At 48.6% G+C, this 25,000-nt stretch overlaps 1 protein-coding gene across 1 annotated transcript in view; it reads right to left on the bottom strand.

Moving 5' to 3' along the window:
• Positions 1 to 25,000, bottom strand: part of lsamp (limbic system associated membrane protein) — a 598,465-nt gene that overhangs the window by 16,039 nt on the left and 557,426 nt on the right. The window contains exons 3-4 of the mRNA XM_080547401.1: positions 24,194 to 24,426; positions 22,783 to 22,792 (exon numbers count right to left, since the gene is read on the bottom strand). Coding sequence (XP_080403527.1) covers positions 22,783 to 22,792; positions 24,194 to 24,426 — 243 coding nt within the window. The remainder of the gene's footprint in view (positions 1 to 22,782; positions 22,793 to 24,193; positions 24,427 to 25,000) is intronic.

Here is a 25,000-nt window from a genome sequence, read left to right as displayed (position 1 = left end):
ATTTCGATTGGCTGCCGACTTGTGGCCCAAATGACCAGACCGTGTCACAATTGTGTGCACGACAGATCATGGGTCATATAAATTGTGTGCTATTTTGCCAGAAGCATGTGACCCAAGCACTCAATGTCCGGGGGACGGGGGGTGGGGTTACGGTCAGGGTTAGACCATACTTATTCCATTCCATGCATCACAGTGAGCCCGTCCTCCGATTTCTACCTCCACCAGCCTCCATAAGAGATGCATAGCGAAGAAGTGAAGAGAGGAGAGAGAGGAGGAGAAAGCTCTCTAAGAACGGTCGTATAAACTGTGTGCTATGCTACTTGCACTACAGATCAAGGGGTCGTATTAAACCGCATGCTATTTACATTACAGATAAGAGGTGCATAGCGAAAGACTGGTCATCTGTGTCCGTATCCACAACACTGAGGGCAGTGAAGAGAGTCTGAGAGAGGAGAGAGGAGAGAGGGAGAGAGGGAGAAAGCCTCTCCAAGAATGATGGTCTACGGCTCCTACTTATCCCCTGAAATATGTCTGCCCTTCACCTACGGGCCTACTGATGCATCTAAAGAACCCACGTGACCCCGGAGGATAGTCTCATTGAAATGCATGAGGCGGCCCTTCCCGCCCAAGCATAAAAAAGATTAAAGGAGATTCCTTTTTTCCAGGGTTTTTTTACCATCCCAAGCAGCCGCGGAAAGAGAAACAGAATACTAAATTGTTTCTTTCATTAAAACATCAAGGAGTCTTGTTTCATTATGCGGTTCAAAGGCAGTGGCAGTCAATGTGCGCGGTTGTTTTCGGCATTCTCTTGCCTCCACGGGAGTTACTGGAATAGAATAGTCATCGTGATCTTTGAATGCGGTGGGTTGGGCGGGGGGGAACTTGGCAGAACCGCTTTGGCAGCTCCAGAGATAAAGGGGCAGTCCGCTCTGACGCCCGTATATCTTCAGACCTCAGAAGGACTCAAAAGTTGAGCCGCTATTGGTCGTCTAGATCCAGATACGTTGTATAAACCTCAACCCCAATTGACAGGGACAGATAAGCACCCGAATAATAGCAGGACATTAGTGCTCAAGGTTCTCCCAAGGATTTTTGAGCAAAGTGTCATTGGATTATATAATCAAACCTGACAAAACCTGAACATACTTCTAAAATGCTGAATTACCTGAGGAACATTATAATGCCCTCACTTTCGCTGTCATTGGCGATCGAAGATAGTTACTCTATCACGACTATATGTGGGTTTAATTTGTTGTGAAATATGATGGATGTATAATGGTTCTGGGTGTCAGCCTTACACCGCCCCCCCCTCTCTGTGTTATCTGTATTTCCGTTTTTTGCAGTTTTGTAGTATTGTCTTTTTTAATGTCCTTAAATGTATGTCTTGTTTAAATGTTAGAAAATGAGCAATAAAACATTTTTTTTTTTAAACAGCGCCGCTCTTACATTCTTTGGGGAGAACCCTGGTTTCTTACCTGTGCTATCTACGTATTTAGGATTGAGATCTCTATTATACACTCGCTGAACACTTTATTAGGAACACCAGCACACCTGTCTCCAGTCAAAGCTGGTGGAGGCGGTGTAATGATGTGGGGAATGTTTTCTTGGCACCCTTTGGGTCCGTTAATACCAATCAATCATCGCTTAAATGCCACAGCATGTTTGAGTGTTGTTGCTGACCATGTGCATCCCTTCATGGCCACAATGTACCCATCTTCTAATGGCTACTTCCAGCATGGTAATGCACCATGTCACAAAGCAAAAGTCGTCTCAAACTCGTTTCATGAACATGACAATGAATTCAGTGTTCTTCAGTGGCCTTCCCAGTCACCGGATCTGAATCTCAATAGAACACCTTTGGGATGTGGTAGATCTGGAGATTCACAGCTTGAAAGTGAACCTGAAAAATCTTTCAAGGAATTGCGTGATGCAAGCATGTCATCATGGACCAGAATCTCAAACGAATGTTTCCACCATCTTGTGGAATCAATGTCATGAAGAATTGAGGCTGTTTTTGAGAGCAAAGGGAGGCCCTACCCAGTATTACATTACATACAGTGGTCTGTGGTCCTAAAGTCTTCAGTGAGGGTATATGTCTTTGAGCTCATCTTCTTGACTCTCATTAGGCTTGTATGCTCTGAGAAAACAGCCGAAAAACTTGGTAGGAAAAAGTGGGAAAAAAAGAAAGATTTCATGTGGGTGGTTACCTTGACAACACCCCCCCCGCCCCCCCCTCCCCCCTATCCAGTAAAATGTGCAACTACTAACAGAATATTCTTGACAATAGGACAGCAGTATCGAGTGTCTCAGGCGTGGAACAGAGGGATAAGGCTCTTTTCCGAAGATGAATTGAAAGGCTCCGATCGTCCCGTGGTAATTGTTAAAGGTCAGACTTCTTCCTTGCACAGACTTTATAGTAGGCAGCTTACCACCACCCCCCTCCTCCCCCCAACCCCCCCCCCCCCCCTCCCCCTCAGGCTGCTCTTTGGAATGACACAGTGCCTTCACACCCTCTTTACCGAGCGCTTCGGGTCACTTCCTTAAATGCCAATGTGTTGCACAATGGAGACTAACTATGGACGAGGCATTGAACAGACCTTTTCTTTTGATCAGAGATAAAAAGGTGAGGAGGAGGAGGAGGAGGAGGATGAGATCGCGATGGAGATCCTTTCTCTTGTGGGATGCCATCAATCAATCTCAGGCCTGTAAGAGTGTGACATCCTATAGTCGTAAAATATTGTAAAAATTGTTCTGTAGAGAAACATGTTATGACATGCACCATCTTCTCCTGAAAAATTGCTTTTTCTCCGCCCCCAAAAAACAGATTTCATTCCGTTTTGTTATTTTCACACATCGAAATGCGACTGTCGTCTCCTAAGATTGTGTTATTCCAGAGCTTCTCTGACAGAAGGGCCTAATGGGGTCAGAGCACCCAGAATGCATCTGCACTGAAAATTCACTTTGGCTTCACTTCCTACTTCCTGTGTGTGGCACTTCACATCGCAGCTTCCAAGGAGAGTTTTGTGAATTATTTCCTCCCAAATTTGTCCATTATCGTAGTCATTAAAAATGTCCAAATACATCCTCAATACATTTGTAGATCGTTCAAATAGGCAACACACCATTAACTTGCTGTTACGCTTGTTTAGTATTGTGCCTAATGCAAAGTAATTTGTTTTTGTTATTACACTAATTGAGGTAATTTATTCCACCCGTATCTCACGGTGGGGCTCGAGGCTTGTTGGCTATGCTAGGAGCCCTGCGTTTCTGCTTTATATTCAAAATTATGTTGATTTATTAACAAAGAATTGCTGAAAAAAGAAAATGCTGACTTTAATTTAAAACAGCCAAGAAATCAATCGTGATAAAAATCACCCTACAAAGAGGTGACGTTGCTGTAAAAAAACAACAGCTTGGCTGTCAAGAGACTATCAAGGGATCAACTATATTGACAGATTTCAATGGTCTCTCACATTTGGCACACCACGCATAGACAACAACACACCCACCCACACACACACACACACACACACATACACACATACACACACCACACAGACATGCACACACGCACATGCACGCATGCACACATGCACGCATGCACGCACGCATGCACGCACGCACGCACGCCACACGCACGCACACACGCACACACATACACACATGCACACATACGCACATACGACACACATGTGTCGGCTAATCTCAGAGGATTATCAAAGACCCCAGCAGCCCAACCACAGACGGTTGGAGCTGCTGCTGGTACTGCAGCCTTGGGGCCAGAACCCGGAGGCTGAACAACCACTACCTCCTCCTCCACCAAGTAACCAAACAACAGATACCTCCTCCTCCACCAAGTAACCAAACAACAGCTACCTCCTCCTCCACCAAGTAACCAAACAACAGATACCTCCTCCTCCACCAAGTAACCAAACAACAGCTACCTCCTCCTCCACCAAGTAACCAAACAACAGCTACCTCCTCCACCAAGTAACCAAACAACAGATACCTCCTCCTCCACCAAGTAACCAAACAACAGATACCTCCTCCTCCACCAAGTAACCAAACAACAGCTACCTCCTCCACCACCAAGTAACCAAACAACAGATACCTCCTCCTCCACCAAGTAACCAAACAACAGATACCTCCTCCTCCACCAAGTAACCAAACAACAGCTACCTCCTCCACCACCAAGTAACCAAACAACAGATACCTCCTCCACCAAGTAACCAAACAACAGATACCTCCTCCACCACCAAGTAACCAAACAACAGATACCTCCTCCTCCACCAAGTAACCAAACAACAGCTACCTCCTCCACCAAGTAACCAAACAACAGATACCTCCTCCTCCACCAAGTAACCAAACAACAGATACCTCCTCCTCCACCAAGTAACCAAACAACAGATACCTCCTCCACCACCAAGTAACCAAACAACAGATACCTCCTCCTCCTCCAAGTAACCAAACAACAGATACCTCCTCCTCCACCAAGTAACCAAACAACAGCTACCTCCTCCTCCACCAAGTAACCAAACAACAGCTACCTCCTCCACCAAGTAACCAAACAACAGCTACCTCCTCCTCCACCAAGTAACCAAACAACAGATACCTCCTCCTCCACCAAGTAACCAAACAACAGATACCTCCTCCTCCACCAAGTAACCAAACAACAGCTACCTCCTCCTCCACCAAGTAACCAAACAACAGATACCTCCTCCTCCACCAAGTAACCAAACAACAGATACCTCCTCCTCCACCAAGTAACCAAACAACAGATACCTCCTCCTCCACCAAGTAACCAAACAACAGCTACCTCCTCCTCCACCAAGTAACCAAACAACAGATACCTCCTCCTCCACCAAGTAACCAAACAACAGCTACCTCCTCCTCCACCAAGTAACCAAACAACAGCTACCTCCTCCTCCACCAAGTAACCAAACAACAGATACCTCCTCCTCCACCAAGTAACCAAACAACAGCTACCTCCTCCTCCACCAAGTAACCAAACAACAGCTACCTCCTCCTCCACCAAGTAACCAAACAACAGATACCTCCTCCTCCACCAAGTAACCAAACAACAGATACCTCCTCCACCACCAAGTAACCAAACAACAGCTACCTCCTCCTCCACCAAGTAACCAAACAACAGATACCTCCTCCACCAAGTAACCAAACAACAGCTACCTCCTCCTCCACCAAGTAACCAAACAACAGCTACCTCCTCCTCCACCAAGTAACCAAACAACAGCTACCTCCTCCTCCACCAAGTAACCAAACAACAGCTACCTCCTCCACCACCAAGTAACCAAACAACAGATACCTCCTCCTCCACCAAGTAACCAAACAACAGCTACCTCCTCCTCCACCAAGTAACCAAACAACAGATACCTCCTCCTCCACCAAGTAACCAAACAACAGATACCTCCTCCTCCACCAAGTAACCAAACAACAGATACCTCCTCCACCACCAAGTAACCAAACAACAGCTACCTCCTCCACCACCAAGTAACCAAACAACAGATACCTCCTCCTCCAAGTAACCAAACAACAGCTACCTCCTCCTCCACCAAGTAACCAAACAACAGATACCTCCTCCTCCACCAAGTAACCAAACAACAGCTACCTCCTCCACCACCAAGTAACCAAACAACAGCTACCTCCTCCTCCACCAAGTAACCAAACAACAGCTACCTCCTCCTCCACCAAGTAACCAAACAACAGATACCTCCTCCTCCACCAAGTAACCAAACAACAGATACCTCCTCCTCCACCAAGTAACCAAACAACAGCTACCTCCTCCTCCACCAAGTAACCAAACAACAGCTACCTCCTCCTCCACCAAGTAACCAAACAACAGCTACCTCCTCCACCACCAAGTAACCAAACAACAGATACCTCCTCCTCCACCAAGTAACCAAACAACAGATACCTCCTCCTCCACCAAGTAACCAAACAACAGATACCTCCTCCTCCACCAAGTAACCAAACAACAGCTACCTCCTCCACCACCAAGTAACCAAACAACAGATACCTCCTCCTCCACCAAGTAACCAAACAACAGATACCTCCTCCTCCACCAAGTAACCAAACAACAGCTACCTCCTCCTCCACCAAGTAACCAAACAACAGCTACCTCCTCCTCCACCAAGTAACCAAACAACAGCTACCTCCTCCACCAAGTAACCAAACAACAGATACCTCCTCCTCCACCAAGTAACCAAACAACAGCTACCTCCTCCACCAAGTAACCAAACAACAGCTACCTCCTCCTCCACCAAGTAACCAAACAACAGATACCTCCTCCACCACCAAGTAACCAAACAACAGCTACCTCCTCCTCCACCAAGTAACCAAACAACAGATACCTCCTCCTCCACCAAGTAACCAAACAACAGCTACCTCCTCCTCCACCAAGTAACCAAACAACAGATACCTCCTCCACCACCAAGTAACCAAACAACAGCTACCTCCTCCTCCACCAAGTAACCAAACAACAGCTACCTCCTCCTCCACCAAGTAACCAAACAACAGATACCTCCTCCTCCACCAAGTAACCAAACAACAGCTACCTCCTCCTCCACCAAGTAACCAAACAACAGATACCTCCTCCACCACCAAGTAACCAAACAACAGATACCTCCTCCTCCACCAAGTAACCAAACAACAGATACCTCCTCCTCCACCAAGTAACCAAACAACAGCCACCTCCTCCTCCACCAAGTAACCAAACAACAGATACCTCCTCCACCACCAAGTAACCAAATAACAGATACCTCCTCCTCCACCAAGTAACCAAACAACAGATACCTCCTCCTCCACCAAGTAACCAAACAACAGATACCTCCTCCTCCACCAAGTAACCAAACAACAGCTACCTCCTCCTCCACCAAGTAACCAAACAACAGCTACCTCCTCCTCCACCAAGTAACCAAACAACAGCTACCTCCTCCTCCTCCAAGTAACCAAACAACAGATACCTCCTCCTCCACCAAGTAACCAAACAACCACTACCTCCTCCTCCACCAAGTAACCAAACATCAGATACCTCCTCCTCCACCAAGTAACCAAACAACAGCTACCTCCTCCTCCTCCAAGTAACCAAACAACAGATACCTCCTCCTCCAAGTAACCAAACAACAGCTACCTCCTCCTCCACCAAGTAACCAAACAACAGCTACCTCCTCCTCCACCAAGTAACCAAACAACAGCTACCTCCTCCTCCTCCAAGTAACCAAACAACAGATACCTCCTCCTCCACCAAGTAACCAAACAACAGCTACCTCCTCCTCCTCCAAGTAACCAAACAACAGCTACCTCCTCCACCACCAAGTAACCAAACAACAGATACCTCCTCCTCCACCAAGTAACCAAACAACAGATACCTCCTCCTCCACCAAGTAACCAAACAACAGCTACCTCCTCCACCAAGTAACCAAACAACAGATACCTCCTCCTCCTCCAAGTAACCAAACAACAGATACCTCCTCCTCCAAGTAACCAAACAACAGCTACCTCCTCCTCCACCAAGTAACCAAACAACAGCTACCTCCTCCACCACCAAGTAACCAAACAACAGATACCTCCTCCTCCAAGTAACCAAACAACAGCTACCTCCTCCTCCACCAAGTAACCAAACAACAGCTACCTCCTCCTCCAGCAAGTAACCAGGCTGATGAACAAGGGCTACTAAGGACCGGTGACTGTTTACTCACTCAGTCACTCAGTCACTCAGTCACTCAGTCACTCACACACACACAAAGTACACAGCATGGCATAATCCATCTGTAAATGTACCTTTGTATCTGACTTCATCTCATCTCTACAGATACTACGTATCTCATACCTTACTAATATGTCATTTGTATTTTAAATACATATTCTGGCTGTAAGAAGACCTATGGAGTTACCTAAACGACATTTAATCAATGCAGGGGTGCGTACAAACAACACAGACATGCAAACATTCACACACACATGTCCACACTCATTATGGAGATCTCCCCCAAACCATCCACACTCTCACTACAAGAATAATATGTATTATGACTACCTGCACACTACCTGACTACTTGAACACTACCTGACTACTACTAGAACACTACCTGACTACTACTAGAACACTACCTGACTACTACTAGAACTACTAGAACCTAGCTTAGCATTGGCGCGGCTACATGACGTCATCAGTAGTGGACAGAGCGCGGACCCACAGGCAGTGCACATCATCGCGGGGGATTTCAATCATGCTGACCTGAAGGTAGTACTACCGAAGTTCTATCAGCATGTTAAATGTGCAACAAGAGGAGAAAAAACACTGGATAAGGTATACACCAACATCAAGCTTGCTTACAAGGCTAGACCGCTAGCTCATCTAGGCATGTCTGACCATGTGTCAATCCTCCTGATCCCAGCCTACACTCCCATGAGGAAAAGTGCTCCCATCACCACTAAGACTGTCAGAACCTGGCCAGCAGGGTCCACTCCACTGCAGATCTGCCTGAATGACACCTCATGGCAGGAATATGAGCATGAGGACCTGGAACAGTTCACGTTGTCGGTTCTGAACCACATAGTGAACTGCACCAACTCAGCCACCGTGGACAAACGGGTCCGGGTCTACCCCAACACGAAGCCATGGATGACTGGGAAGGTCCAAAAACAAAAAGGAGAGGGACAACACCTTCTCAGGGAAGGACACACTGCTGTACAGCACCACCAGGGCTAACCTAAAGCGCGGCATCCGGGAGGCCAAGGCAGACCACAGAGAGAAGATTGAGGAATGCTTCCTGAGCAACGACTCCAGGCGGGTGTGGCAGGGGGTTCAGCACATGACAAACTTCAGAGCCAACAGGCTCACAGACGCGGAGGACGACCCCCTGCTGGCGGAAAAGCTGAACTCCTTCTACGCCCGGTTCGACAAGGGGCGAACGGAGGTAACCACAACACAAACACCACTCTCTCCAGCTCTCAGCAGCCTCACCCTCACAGAGCATGAAGTGAGACGCGTGCTGAAGGCGGTGGACCCCAGGAAAGCCTCAGGGCCGGATGGCGTCCTGGGACGGGTGCTGAGGGACTGCGCCGACCAGCTGGCCGGGGTTTTCACCAACATCTTCAACCAGTCCCTGTCCCAGGCCACCATCCCACCCTGCCTGAAAACCTCAACTATCATCCCAGTCCCGAAGAAAACCACGGTGAGCTGCCTAAACGACTACCGCCCGGTGGCACTCACACCAATCATCATGAAGTGCTTCGAGAAACTAGTCCGGGCCCACATAGTCACACGCCTCCCGCCCAACCTGGATCCATACCAGTTCGCCTACAGAGCCCACAGGTCCACAGAGGACTCCATCGCGACGACTCTCCACTCCACTCTATCCCACCTGGAGAGGGGAAACAGATACGCGAGACTGCTCTTTGTGGACTTCAGCTCTGCCTTCAACACCATCCTTCCAGACAGGCTAGTGACCAAACTACTAGACCTGGGACTATCACACTCTATATGTGCATGGATCAAGGACTTTCTGTCTGACCGCCCCCAGAGGGTGCGGGTGGGCTCCCACACCTACACAGCCCTCAGACTCAGCACTGGGTCCCCCCAGCGACACCACCGTGGGGGGCTGCATCTCGGGGGGGGACGAGGCGGCGTACAGGGATGAGGTGGAGCAGCTGGGCAAGCTGTGCAAGGTTAACAACCTGCTGCTGAACCAGTCAAAGACCCAGGAAATCATCGTGGACTTCAGGAGGAAAAAATCTGAGGTCCAGCCCCTGCTCGTCCACCCCCCTCCGATTCCTGGGGGTGCACATACAGGATGACCTGTCCTGGAAGATCAACACAGCAGCCATCATCAAGAAGGCACAACAGCGGCTCTACTTCCTGAGAGTCCTCAGGAAAGACCACATCGGACAGGAGATGCTGGTGACCTTCTACCGCTGCGCAGTGGAGAGCATCCTCACCTACTGCATCTGGGTGTGGTTCTTTAGCTGCACAGCCGCAGAGAGGAATGCGCTACAGAGAGTCGTGAGATCGGCCCAGAAGATCACCGGCGCCCCCCTCCCCTCTTTGGAAGAGCTGTACAACACACGCTGCCTCAGGAAGGCCTCCAAGATCTCCAGAGACCCATCCCACCCTGGGTACGAACACTTTGCTCGGCTGCCCTCGGACAGGCGGTTCAGGACCATGTTCGCAAGGACAAACAGACTGAAGCTCAGCTTCTACCCCAGGGCCATTCAGGCCCTGAACACAGCAAAGACCTAGGTTCTAGGCCCTGGACAATCCAGACAATTTGATGGCAGCTACTAGATTGAAATCAAGTGCAACACTGAAACACAACTGTGAACATTTCAAACCTGCAAACTGCGACACTTTAAATGAATGTGCAATAACACTATGTGCAATATGACAACCCTCGGGTACATAAGGTTCAGAGATAGGAAATGTTAGAATAGGTATAGCATAGCATAGAGTACAGCACATTGTTTTATTTGTATAGTATAGTATAGTGGATAGTGTACATAGCCTTTATTTATGTAGACCAGCTCTTTCCCTTCTTGTTTTTAGTTTTTTTTTCCTAGCACCAGGGGAGCCCCCCCTCCCAAATTTCGTTGTTTGGTACCTGTACTATATCAATGACAATAAAGACCATTCATTCATTCATTCATACAAGAACACTACCTGACTACTACTAGAACACTACCTGACTACTAGAACACTACCTGACTACTAGAACACTACCTGTAACCAGGGAGTAGCTGAAAAGGACTGTATAATTTAGGAAGGGGCTGGTTATCTAACTAATGGAGCTAAATAGGCAGTGTAGGAGGATACAGGCAGGGGGCGCCAGCAAACCGTTAGACTAGCAGTTACTATCGTTAGCATTAGCATGGGAACTAGCAGTAGCATTAGCCTTGTAATTAGCATTAGCATTTAGCATTGGAACTAGCATTAGCATTAGCTTTGTACTTAGCATTAGCATACAAACAACTAACACACGGTAACGGTATCACATATGAACAACACATTTATTTACATGACGGTTGTATACATCCCCATATATACATTCCCTCACCGCCGGCCACACACACACTCAATCACTCACTCATAGTCTCTGGCCTGAACAGGCTTATAGTCCAGGGCTGTGGTGCGCGTTGAGGCCTGGTTGGATGGCATGTGCGTCGATGAAGGTAGCAGACGGAAGGGGGGGGTGACGTAGCAACGCGGAGGGAAAGGGCCGTCTTCGTGGTCCACAACGAGGTGAAGGGCCCAGGTCCGGTGGTCCGCGTCGAAGCTCCGCTGGAGTCAGTGTTCGGTCGCAGTCCGCTCGTGGAGGCGACGATTATGTCCAGCTGGCGTCTCGCTTGGTCCAACGTTGAACAGCCGGCTGCTGGCAAGGCGGTCCAACGGGAACACAACTAAACGGGCTACAGTGGTACACTCGATAATCACGTTTGGTGGTCCGCTTCAGCACGGGGTGCGTGTTACGGAATCCGCCATCTTAGATTGACTTCGTTGCTCTCTCTCTCATTTGGTCTCTCTCGTTCTGATGCTCCTCACACACTGACTCGCGGACTACTTCCGTTTCTTATATATACACCACCGAACGTAGCATCCGGGTCACGGACACACCCCGGATATACTACGTCATCAAACATATGCATAAACATTACAAGAATAATACATACACTTCATAAAACGTACAGAAATAGTATAGAAAATAACAAAGAAATACCAGGGGCAAAATAGGGCTGGTTTGGGGAAACTAAAACTGGCACTAAACTGTGGGCCTTCACAACAGCCGCCCCATGAAACCCTCGGTTTCAGTTAACTAAAGAAGGCACACTGGCTAGGCTGCTCTAGCAGCGTGAGGTATGAGGTGATAGGACCTTGGTCACTCTGCCTGTCTGCCAGGCGGCGCGTGGAAGGGACTGGTCGATCACCAGTACCACGGCACCTTCGGACATCTTGTCTCTCTCCCTCAGCAGAGTCTTCTGCTTCTCCTCCTTCTCCAGGGCGCGGATGTGCTCCTCGAAGCAGATCAGAGCGTCTTCCTTGTCCATGTTCTGCAGCTCCTCGTACTCCGCGAAGGTGGGGTCGTCCAGCAGGTACTGCTGGGCCTCGGACCAGGTGGTGCGGTAGGTGACGTTGGCCATGTTGTCCAGAATGCTCTTCAGCGCCTCCCAGTTCCTCTTCCTGAGCTGCTTGGCTTGTTCCTTCTCCTTCTTAGCCTTGTAGGCCTTAAACGCTTGCTTCTTCTCCCTCAGCTTGGGCAGGGCGCTGTAGCGTGGGTCGTTGACGATCATTCTCATGGTTTGCTCCCATGACGCGTCGGATGAACCACCATTCTCCTGCAGAAGCTCTTTGAAGGCCTGCTTGGCCTCCTCTTTTGGGTTCCACTTGTACGTTTTCTTCGCCAACTCCGGCCTTTCCTCCTTGGAGGCGTCTACAATACTGGCTGAGACTTTCATGGCTGACGTGTACTCGACGGAGTTGACGGGTGCGTCAATGCTGACCTCGGCCACGTGAGGGTGCATGGCCACCTGCAGGTGTTCCTCGGCAACAGCTGTTGCCGCCATGGCACGGTAGCGCCACCACCGGGACTCCTTAGTCTGGGAGTTGTAGTAGTAAGGCTTTCCCGTGTCAGACTTGTACTCCTGCCACGGGCACTTAGACAACATTTGCTCAGCAGGAGATTTCAGGTCGTCTGGTTTCTCCCCTGAGGACCGTTTAGTCTCTGTGTTGTAGAAGTAGGTCTTCCCATCCAGAGACTTATGCTCTGTCCACAGAGACTTCTGCTTTGGTTGGTCATCCTGTGGTGAACCATTTGTGGTACTAACTGTTCCAGGTGCACTGGCAGCAATAGATTCCACTCCCGGCGGTACGGTTGGTTGGTTTGCTTCTTCGGTTCGGACATGGAGGGATGACGTAGCTCTCCCGTCTCTATCTCTCCCCTCGGTAGCGCCTTGGAGGGCCCACCCAAGCGCAGTCTTAACAGCCATCGGGCAGCCTCGTGGTCCTCTCAGCGGAGGACGGAGCGACACGATCAGTTCAGCGTTGTCCGAGCCGATGAGAAGGGTTGGCTCCGCTCCTTCTATCGGATGTAGGTCTACTCGCCGTAGGTGGGGATATCTTGCGCGTAATCTCTCCAGGGGGTAGTCGTAGCGGGAGAGCGCTAGCTGGTCTGCGGTGAAGACATTCCGAAGCCGATATCTGTCCGACGGCCGCCCCGCCGGGGAGATAGAGAAGTTGATTCTCGCCCCGGTGACCTCTCTAAGGTCGCGACGTATCGTGCGCAGAGTCAGCTTCTCCGCAGTCCCTTGGAGCCCCAACTGGCGCACTGGCCCCTGGAGAATGATGGTCCGTTCCGACCCGTCGTCTAGAACGGCGTACGTGTCGTACACAGCGTTGTTGTGGTGAAGTCGGACCTTCACCACCTTCAGTAGGACCTTGGAGCCGCTGCTCTGTGGCGAGTCTAGGTAGTAGACAGGGGTTTCCTCTTCCGGTGCGCGACCGGACCTAGGGCTTCTGTTGCCCTCCGTGGACCTGGCGAGGGAGACCTCGTGTAGGATGTTGAGGTGGACCTCCTCACAGCGGTTGCACTTCCTCCTCAAGGTGCAGTTCTTCGCCAGATGGTCGCGCCCACAGTTCCAGCACCTCTTGTGCTCCTCGAGCCACCTCTGCTTGTCCTCGGTACTCAGGTTGTTGAAGTCACTGCACTCATTGAACCAGTGCTCGCGGGTGCAGTACGGACATGGCGGTGGACCTCTCCGTCCCTTTTGAGGGGGTTGAGAGGAATCCTTTCCCTCAGGTCGGGCTTTCCTCTCTCTCCGAGGCTCCTCCTCCGTGTGCAGCACTCCTACTGGGCGTCCTCTGTTCGAGCTCGGCCGGTCCCAGCGGTCTCCCTTCTCCCTCTCCTTCTTCGGCTCAGCGTAACCCATGGCGTCTACGTTGGTGTCATGCACTTCCTCCAGTAGGAACGCCGCGAAGGCAGCCATGCTCAGACCCAACTTCCCGGGGTTACGAACGCGCTGCTGTCGCCGGAACCTCTCCTGCCGGAAGCGTGGGATCTTGCGGAGCAGCCGCTCTACGTTGGAGGTGCTGTTGATCTCGCTGGCGCCAGCTGGGCCCTGCGTCTTCAGCATCCCAACCAAGGTGTGCACGCGGAGCGCGAAGTCATCCAGCGCCCGGTCATCCTTGATGGGGGCCTGCTGTTCGAGGGCTTGCAGTTCAGCAAGGGCGTGGTTCCAGGGACGACCGTAGCGGGCATCCAAGTCAGCGAGCGCTCTGGTGTAAGGTGTCGGTGCGGGTCGGGCCAGTACCATGTTGTGGGCTCTGGGGTTCCTCACATGCTGCAGGAGAATCGCATATTTGTAGGACTCTGAGCAGGAGTTGTCCAAGAGCGTGTCTAGGCAGATGCGTAGCTCCACATACTGGCTCCTGTCCTCGTCCTTGAAGAAGGGGAACTTGGGTCCCTCCACCTGGGGGAACATCCTGTAGTGGATCATCGGGGCTGGAGTGACGGTCTGGGTGTCCGGCCTGCATGCATTTTGGTGCACTGGAGGACCTAGGGGTGTGCTACGCTCTTGGGGGATGGCTCCCCTCCCGGGCAGCGACGCTGGCTCCCTCTGGGCCGCGTAGCGGTCGGGTCCCTGGTCCTCTTCCTTCCAGGTGGTCAGCTGGGCCTGTAGTTGGACAGTCATGGCGGGGGTCATGGAGCCATCGGCGGGGGGTTCAGGAGATGGCACTCGAGAGGGCCGTGCGGATGATGCTCTGGAGCTACGGGCCGACGGAGTTCTGCTGATGCACACGTCGCGCATGGTCTGCATCATTTCCTCCATCTTCTCTGCGTGCAGTTGCTCTCTCGCCATCTGCCTCTCCGCCGCGCGTTCCGCCCCCTCCATCTGTCTCTCCGCCGCGCGTTCCGCCCCCTCCATCTGGAGGCGGTCGCGCTCCATCTGGAAGCGTTCACGTTCTAGCGCCTCCTGGCGCTGTCTCTCCGCCGCCCCCATCTGGAGGCGTTCACGTTCTAGCGCCTCCTGGCGCTGTCTCTCCGCCGCCCCCATCTGGAGGCGCTCGCGCTCGAAATGGATGCGTTCCCTCTCTCGTTCACGCTCGAACTGGAGGCGTTCTCGCTCTAACGTCGCCTCGGCCTGTTGGCGCATACATTCGGACAGCGCGGCACTACTCCCTCTGGAGTGCAGGCTATCCGCCCCAGAGGCAGAACTGCCCACGGAAACCCTGGACCGGGAGGAAGCCACTGAGCGGCAGGAGCTAGGTCTCGAGCGCGCCGTACTGGGAGGCAGATCGTTAAGGCTGAGGCCCTCCCTCTTCCGCCCGCAGGCGCTGTCGGACCGGGCCTCTCCTTCCTGCTCTTCCGTTTCCACGGCGAAACCCTGCGGTTCTGCCATCTCATCCTCAGGCTGGTGCTCTTTGAGGGCTGTCTCAGTGCTAGCCACCCGCGCACCGGCGGACACCTCGGCCTCTCCGACCACTGTATCCCGTGGAGTGCGCTCCTCGCTACCACTCAGTGAGCTTTCGAGCTCGAGCTCATACTCCTGTAACCTCGGAGGCAACCGCGGGACTCTCTGTGGTCGTGGCTCTGGCTCAGGGGGCGGAGAAGGGGGGGTAACTGTCTGGTCTGGTTGGCTGCGCTCAGCCATGCTATCACTACACTACCAATCCGGCTCGAAGGACCAATTGTAACCAGGGAGTAGCTGAAAAGGACTGTATAATTTAGGAAGGGGCTGGTTATCTAACTAATGGAGCTAAATAGGCAGTGTAGGAGGATACAGGCAGGGGGCGCCAGCAAACCGTTAGACTAGCAGTTACTATCGTTAGCATTAGCATGGGAACTAGCAGTAGCATTAGCCTTGTAATTAGCATTAGCATTTAGCATTGGAACTAGCATTAGCATTAGCTTTGTACTTAGCATTAGCATACAAACAACTAACACACGGTAACGGTATCACATATGAACAACACATTTATTTACATGACGGTTGTATACATCCCCATATATACATTCCCTCACCGCCGGCCACACACACACTCAATCACTCACTCATAGTCTCTGGCCTGAACAGGCTTATAGTCCAGGGCTGTGGTGCGCGTTGAGGCCTGGTTGGATGGCATGTGCGTCGATGAAGGTAGCAGACGGAAGGGGGGGGTGACGTAGCAACGCGGAGGGAAAGGGCCGTCTTCGTGGTCCACAACGAGGTGAAGGGCCCAGGTCCGGTGGTCCGCGTCGAAGCTCCGCTGGAGTCAGTGTTCGGTCGCAGTCCGCTCGTGGAGGCGACGATTATGTCCAGCTGGCGTCTCGCTTGGTCCAACGTTGAACAGCCGGCTGCTGGCAAGGCGGTCCAACGGGAACACAACTAAACGGGCTACAGTGGTACACTCGATAATCACGTTTGGTGGTCCGCTTCAGCACGGGGTGCGTGTTACGGAATCCGCCATCTTAGATTGACTTCGTTGCTCTCTCTCTCATTTGGTCTCTCTCGTTCTGATGCTCCTCACACACTGACTCGCGGACTACTTCCGTTTCTTATATATACACCACCGAACGTAGCATCCGGGTCACGGACACACCCCGGATATACTACGTCATCAAACATATGCATAAACATTACAAGAATAATACATACACTTCATAAAACGTACAGAAATGGTATAGAAAATAACAAAGAAATACCAGGGGCAAAATAGGGCTGGTTTGGGGAAACTAAAACTGGCACTAAACTGTGGGCCTTCACAACACTACCTGACTACCTGAACACTACCTGACTACCTGAACACTACCTGACTACTAGAACACTACCTGACTACTAGAACACTACCTGACTACTACTAGAACACTACCTGACTACTAGAACACTACCTGACTACTAGAACACTACCTGACAACTACTTGACTACCTGTACTGTATCATATCTGTATTATATTGCATATTGTATCATATTGCATTTCATCATATTGTACTGCTGATTCTAGTACAGTACGACTGGTCCCGCTGTAGTACGACTACCTTCACTTTATCACTTTTTATTACTTTATTATGACTTACTTTACTTTATTCTATTATTGTTGATGTTGTATCTTGTGCTACCCTTTGAGGACCAAACCCCGAATGTACAATCAGAGAGAGAGGGTGGAAAGTTATGATTATCCTTGATGGGTGATGAGTGTACTGAAGTTATTTTCAAATTAAAATGCCTTCTAAATTGTGACCAGATTCTGACTGAGTGATAGACCACTGGATTTGAATAGAGATGGCTTTGAAGGGGGGGGGGTGATGGGGAACATATTATGGAGTTTAGATTAAGAGAGGTACAGGTATACTCCATTTGTAGCCAGGACTCACCCCTGTTGGACAGGTCTCCTTCAGTCCAATGCAACATTGCTTTAACAGGACATGCCCAGTAATAGTGAAGGAAGTTGGGTAGGGCCATGCCAGCTAGTTTGTTTTGGTCTTTGAAGGGCACTTCTTTTGATTCTGTGTGGTTTACCATTCCAGATAAACGATATGCTCCTATCTTGGGTATCTGGGTATTAATTGATACCTTGCTGCAGTGCCAATGTTTAAGAACCTAAGCCTAATAATTATACTCGTGTACCTGTACATTGGATGTAATAAAAACAATTCTGATCTCTCTTATACTGAGGACTCACACACACACACACACACACACACACACACACACACACACACACACACACACATACACACACCACTCACTATCTATATCATTAAACACATCCCACGCAGGCACCTTATTGTACTGTTAGATGCTGTCATGTAGCGCTTCCTCAAGGTTATACTCATGCTATTTATATTACTTTTATTATTTCTATTATTATACTTTTATTGTAATTTTTCTCTTGTTGCTACAATGTCGAGGAGCCAAGAAGAAGAAGTGTAAGAAGTTGACTCTCTTCTACTTATGTAATGGGAAGGAACAATACACTTGATTCTGATTCTGACAGGCAGACACACACACACACACACACACACACACATGCATACACGCACACACACACACGCACGCACGCAGACACACACACACACACACACACACACACACACACACACATGCATACATGCACATGCATACAGGCACGCACGCACGCACGCAAAATAGCTTTATACTAGTTTATCCTGATGTGATTTTGAAAATGTAAGGATACTGGGTGGTAGAACGCACATATCTAGGAAAAGTCATGAAAGGAGGGTCCCGGAATTTGATCGAGTGCAAAGATATAACGTTTTTTTTTTTACTCACAGGGGTCAAATGACCCCACCCATGACTGTTCAGGTGTTAACATCAGTCGTAGTTTCATCCAGATCCAAAAGGGGGGCACAGGCCTGAATGTAACAAACCACATTAGGATTCTCACCATGTCCCGTGACCCCTGTCAGCATTTGCCTTTTTCCTGCCCGTCCTGCAAATTCTACGCCTTTATTATCCGCAGCAAATTTACTTTGTCTGATCATTTGTTTTCCAATTACCCTGGGAGCCCCTGCAGGAGGGTACGTGTCAACTCTGGTTACGTGAACCTGCACGCCGCTCCCTAACAAGAGGCAATGTTTCACAATAGGGCGGCTGTGGCGCAGGAGGTAGAGCCGCCGTCTAACGATCACAAGGTTGGCAGATGGGCGGATCGAGCCCCGGCTGGCCACATGTCGAAGTGTCCTTGGGCAAGACACTGAACCCCAAATTGCTCCCAGTGAGCGGGCCGGCGCCTTGCATGGTAGCTTGGCCGCCATTGGTGTGTGAATGGGTGAATGAGAGGCCGTTGTAAAGCGCTTTGGATAAAGGCTATATAAGTGCATCCATTTACTACGACCGGAACATCTTTCACTTAGTTAAATATGAAGGGTGAATAATATCCACGTGAATAATATCCACTTCACCTTTTTTTGAATTTATTTTTGATTATATCATATACTCCCACCATATTATACATTATAATAATATAATATATGCCATTTAGCTGACGCTTTTATCCAAAGCGACTTACATTGCAATGAGTGCACATGTTACGGTACATGTGGGAAAACTAGGGTTAGGGTTAGGTGCTACGTCGACTTGGCGCATGCTGGCATGTCTAACCCTACCCCTAACCCTAGCACCCTAGCACCTAACCCTACCCCTAACCCTAACCCTAGTTTTCCCACATGTACCGTATTCCCACATGAACCATAACACACCTCCTAAATTTCGTTGTTTGGTACCTGTACTGTAGCAATGACAATAAAGTCCATTCATTCATTCATTCATTCACATACATTTCAGTATATATGGTCCCAGCGGGACTCGAACCCACAACCTAAGCGTTGTTAGCGCCGTGCTCTACCAACTGAGCCACAGTGGACCTCTCTCTCTCTCTTTCTCTCTCCTTCTTTCTCTTTTTGTTCTCTTTTTCTTTCTCCCTCTCTCTCTCTCTCCCCCCCCCCCCTCTCTCTCTCTCTTTTTGTTTCTTGTTTATGTGACTTATGTGAAGGGGCTGCCACACACACAGAGAGCCTTCTTCTGGCTGACATTTTCTCCTCAGTAGAATAAAAGCCATTTACATAAACAATGGAGGTGGACAGCTTCAACCGGAGAGCCCTTGATGTCCTGTGGTGCAAGGTGGTCAGACAAAGAACCTCACACACGCTTCACACACACACACACACACACACACACACACACACACACACACACACACACACACACACACACAAGAAGAAGAAGTACTGGGAGCCTTTTAACTTGCATACTGTTTCTCTACTAACCCCCTGTACTGTTTCTCCTGAGACATCTACTACCCCTGTACTGTTTCTCCTGAGACATCTACTACCCCCCTGTACTGTTTCTCCTGAGACATCTACTACCCCTGTACTGTGTCTCCTGAGACATCTACTACCCCCCTGTACTGTCTCCTGGATTGAGCATAGATTACTTTTTCCTGCTAAGATGATTCACTTATTTAGTGAAATGTATTTGTTGTAAGTCACTTTGGAATAAGGCGATTGCTAAATGTCTAAAATGTAAAAAAGTGTAAAACATTGAGTTGCTTTCTCCAGTACCTGAGTAGCGTTTTTTGCTGTAGTCACGACAACGTATATTACAGCATGTGACATGTTGTTGTGCCTGTATTGTACTGTAATAGGAGTCGTTTGTTTGTGTTATTACACATTTTTATTAATAATAATTAATTAATAATTAATGTAATGTTATTACACGTGTTGTTACACACAGAGTAAAGTGTAAGACCTATCCTAGTACTAACCTCATTCCAACCCATCCCTCTGTCCAAACATTTCTCCTCATTCCGTTCCACGCATTCCAATGAGCCCGTCCTCCAACTCCTACCTCCCCCAGCCTCCCCAGCCTCCCCCAGCCTCCCCTGTCGTAAGTCCATATCTAATTGCAAAACAATCCACGTAGAGGAGTACGTGACAAGAGCATAGAAGGGCTATAAAAACAAGAAGAATCAATGCGGAGCCATAAAAGGAGCATTAGCTATGAAAAATGTACAGGTAAATACAACCACAGGAAGCACACCAGACATTACAATGATCAAGCTGGCGATAATCGGAAACAATGGATTCTGAGAACAGGAAACAATTTGTTGGAAAACACTCATGTTGAGCTTCAACACCGGCATCCATTTATGTATTGACTTTTTAGAGGGTTTATTTATAAATCATAGCGGTGAAATTATTTTGTTGTTGTTTAAGTTCAACAACAAACAACAACATCCTCACTAATAATAACATAACTCACATCCCCCTGTGTTGTAAATGTTTGCAAGGATAATACAACAAAGAACTGGAAATATCATTCATGGGAATTCTCACTAACAAAATCCAATAGACGTGCACTCAGATCTGTATCGTGTCAATCAAACAGACTGCCTCTCTGACAGGCTAAGACCAATCCCCGGTCAATACCCTCGTAAAGTGGAATATCACTAGAGACACTCAGACAAACACTGCAAAACCCACATGGATATTGTAAAGTAGTAGATTTACTTTTAAGAATTTGGTTAAAATAGATCACGAGTAAAAGTTATAGATTCAATCGAATGTATTCAATCAAAGTGACATTACAGGTTACAGCACTCCTCTCTGATGCAAATAGATGGGCAGCCGGTGGGAAGGAGTGCGAACAGTCTTTTGTTCCCCCGTTGTATACCCCCGATGATATGCTAATACAAGGTTATGACAAGGAATATATACAACCCTATCACATGACTTAGACCAGGTTAAGGTGTGAAAAGGGGGATAGGTTACAGACAGTATCACTCAGGTCAAAGAGCAGGGGGCAGGTCACAGGAAGCCATCTTGACCATGTGCTTTGGACAATGAAATGGGAGGGGTGGAGCGGGGGAACGTAGCCTGCCAAAATGTCCCTTTGGACCGAGAACTGAGCAGTGAGAACCTTTCCAGAACAAGTGCAGGTCTATGAATATGTGTGCAATAAGACAGGTATCCACAGGTCCTATACGCAGGTCTATGTGTGTGGGTGAAAATAAACTACAGTAATATTTGGCTTCTAAATGTGGTAAGTAAGTAAGTAAGTAAGTAGGCTTGAGACCCAACCTCCCAATCTCAGGGCGGATACTCTAACCGCAAAGCCACTGAGCTGGCATCTAAATGTACTCCCTTCATAATATAATAGAATATTCTTCATTGTTTCGCTTTCTCCATTATTCAGTGTGAAAAAAGGTGTACAGGTTGAAAGATGTTTTTTTTCCCCTCAATCGTTTCTCACACATTGCCCCATTACCGTCATTACAGCACATTTGTCTTGAATATTAAATAAAACATAATGCTATCACCTTCAACAATCTCTTTTAAATACAGTGCCCTCCATAAGTGTCGGAAAGAGGAAGCATTTTGTCTTGTGTTCTTTTAGCTCGATACTCCGACAGGATTTAACATTTGATTGTCATATTGTTTCATCTTTTAGAAACGACATCCCTTTTTATACCTAGTGCCCCGATGTTATAATAATTGCATTATTTATATAATTGCGAAAGCTCGAAATAAACAACATTGTTTTTTTGGCACAGTGTTTGAGTGTGCGGATGCTGTTATGTTGCACTCTAATAATAATTGCTTTATTGCAATCAACTTGTCAGTCAACTGTTGTAATTTGGTATGTTATGCTCTAGCCAAGGGGTCGGTCATAGACGGCGACCCTGGAGTAATTAGGGGTTCAGTGCCTTGCTCAGGGGAATTTCGACACGTGGCCAGCCGGGGTTCAAACCGCCGATCTGCTGACTTGGGCGTTCATTAGAAGCCAGCTCTACCTCCTGCGCCACAGCCGCCCCAATTTCAGGGACAACTGTCCCCTAGACCAGGAACACTCTCCAGGAGGCAGCTGTGAGTGTGTCAGTGACTACCATCCGCACATTATGTCACCAGCTGAACAACAGAGGCTTCATTGCCAGGTGCATACACATGGACCACACTTATATAGACGCCTTCTTCCAAAGCGCTTTACAACAGCCTCTCGTTCACCCATTCACACACACATTGACACACCAATGGCGGCAAGCTGCCATGCAAGGCGCCGGTCCGCTCATTGGGAGAAATGTGGGGTTCGACGTCTTTCCCAAGGACACCTTGACACGTGGCCAGCCGGGGATCAAACCGCCGAACCTGCAATCATTAGACGCCGGCTCTACCTCCTGAGCCACAGCCAGTAATATGCTATAGCTACAAGAACTGGCTAACTTGTCTTAATTGATGATGTTACTGCTGACATTACAGTATATACAGTATATACAATACATGTGGAGCCCTGAAATAGGAGGGTACTTATGTTTAAAAGATGTTGTCCCTGTTGAATTATAGGTGAGCGTATCTACTTTGACTGCACAGTAATTGTTTGACTTCAAATCCAAACTGTTGCAGTATCGAGCTAAAGGAAGACAAGTTGCATCATCTTTCCAATACCTATGGTACTTATTACCTATCCTATTGAGCTTTCTATACAGGCTTTCTATATCTGTCTCCACAGGCGTTGACTTGAACAGCATATTGGCCATTGATTTGGAATGCGAGGAGATCTCCACCTCGCTCTGCTACCAGATTGCGTGTGATACAAATGTCAATCAGGAGACATTGTGTGTGCGATGTAGTGTGTGTGTATATATGTGTGTGTGTGTGTTTGTAGGTGTGTGGGTGTGTGGGTGTGTGTGTGTGTGTGTGTGTGTGTGTGTGTGTGTGTGTGTGTGTGTGTGTGTGTGCGATAGTGTGTGTGTGTGTGTGTGTGTGTGCGCGTGTGTGTACGATATATAGTGTGTGTGTGAGCGTGTGTGTGTGTGTGTGTGTGTGGGTGTGTGCTATTATGCTTTTGTATGAGGGGAATATTTTTAGTCCCAGTCTTTACAGGATGCGGCTTTAAATAACACAGACCAGGAAACAAGAACAAGACTCTTTTCTTTCCTTCATAGAAAAGAAAACGCAACACTTCACACATGCAGCTTGGCACCAACAAGAATCTATAGACCCAGAGTCAACGTGTCTCCGCGACACGGATCATGCTGTTGTTCTGAGTGTATTGTGTGTTTTACATCTCGTACTGTTATAGTGACTTGCTGCTGCTGCTTTGTTAAAGACAATACAATAACAATAACACAGGAAAGTATCTGCTCGTGTGTATCTGTATGTGTGCGACATTAGTGTATGACACCAACGTAGCAATAGATGTGACATGGCAATGGAGACTGGCGGAGGTAGAAATCGACGATAACCGTTCATCATTCCATTCCATGCGTTACAACGAGCATGTCCTCTGATTTCTACCATCATCAGCCTCCCCCGTGACAAGGATACGTCTTTCTAAAGCACAAGCAGTTTTAATGATGGAACGACGGCACAAAATAAAGAAACAGCGGTTGGTTGGTCTCCCCTAGTGAAGCGCTGAGTCGCCAAGATGGCGTCCTTTAAAACACTAGAACAGCCGTGCCTTTTTGACCTACTAAAAGAGCCGCCGCCTCGGGGGTCAAATGATTCTAGTTTAGCTTATCCTGATGTGATTTTGAAAACGTAAGGATACTGGGTGGTAGAACGCACATACGTATCTAAGGAAAAGTCATGAAAGGAGAGTCTTGAAATTCTATCGAGGGCAAAGATAGAACACTTTTTTTTACTAAACCCTCACGGCTGAATAAGTGTTAGAGAAGCTTGGGGGCCCTACCTTGGACGATGAGGTGGACCTGGGAGGTCTTGGGCTGCTGTTTGGTCTGGATGGAGCACGTGTAGGAGCCCTCGTCGTACACGTCCACCTTCTGGATGCGCAGGCTGTACTCCAGCTGCCCCTTGGTCACCAGGTCCACGCGGGGGTCTAAAGACCACTTGTCCTCCCCGGCGAAGATGATGTTGGACCGGTTGAGCCACGCCACCTTGGAGACTTTGTCGTCCACGTAACACCTGGAGGGAACACAAGACGAAGGTCGATACATTTGTGACATATCTTCAGACACACACACACGCACACACACGCGCGCACGTACACGCCGATGCACACACTTATTTCTTTCTCTTCTTTTTTTTTTCTTTCTTTTTTTTTAACCTTCTTTTTACTGTTTTATAATTACTTCCTGCTCATTTTATAATTACTCCTGCTGTTCATTTTATGTTTGTATTATGTTTTGATCCTGTAGTAAAGCACTTTGAGCTGCATTTCTTGTTTGAAAGGTGGCATATAAAAAAAGCTTTACTTCCTTACTTCCTTACTTACACACACACACACACACACACACACGCACGCACGCACGCACGCACACACACACACACACACACACACGCAAACACACACACACGCAAACACACACGGCGGTGAGCTCAGAGAAGAGAGTAAAGGACATACTTTTCCCCTTGTTTGTTCGTTTCTTTATTTAGTGACCCACCACAGCGTGAAATCAGTTCAAATAAAATCATTACATAATCCTCTCTCTCAGGAGGAGTCTCAGAGCACCCCCCCCGCGCCCCCCGAGCCCCCCCG

Source organism: Nansenia antarctica, assembly GCF_963989245.1.
Source record: "Nansenia antarctica genome assembly, chromosome: 17".
NCBI classification, from domain to species: Eukaryota; Metazoa; Chordata; class Actinopteri; order Argentiniformes; family Microstomatidae; genus Nansenia; species Nansenia antarctica.
The sequence above is the reverse complement of the archived record's forward strand: the minus strand, read 5'-3'. Positions and strand labels throughout refer to the sequence as shown.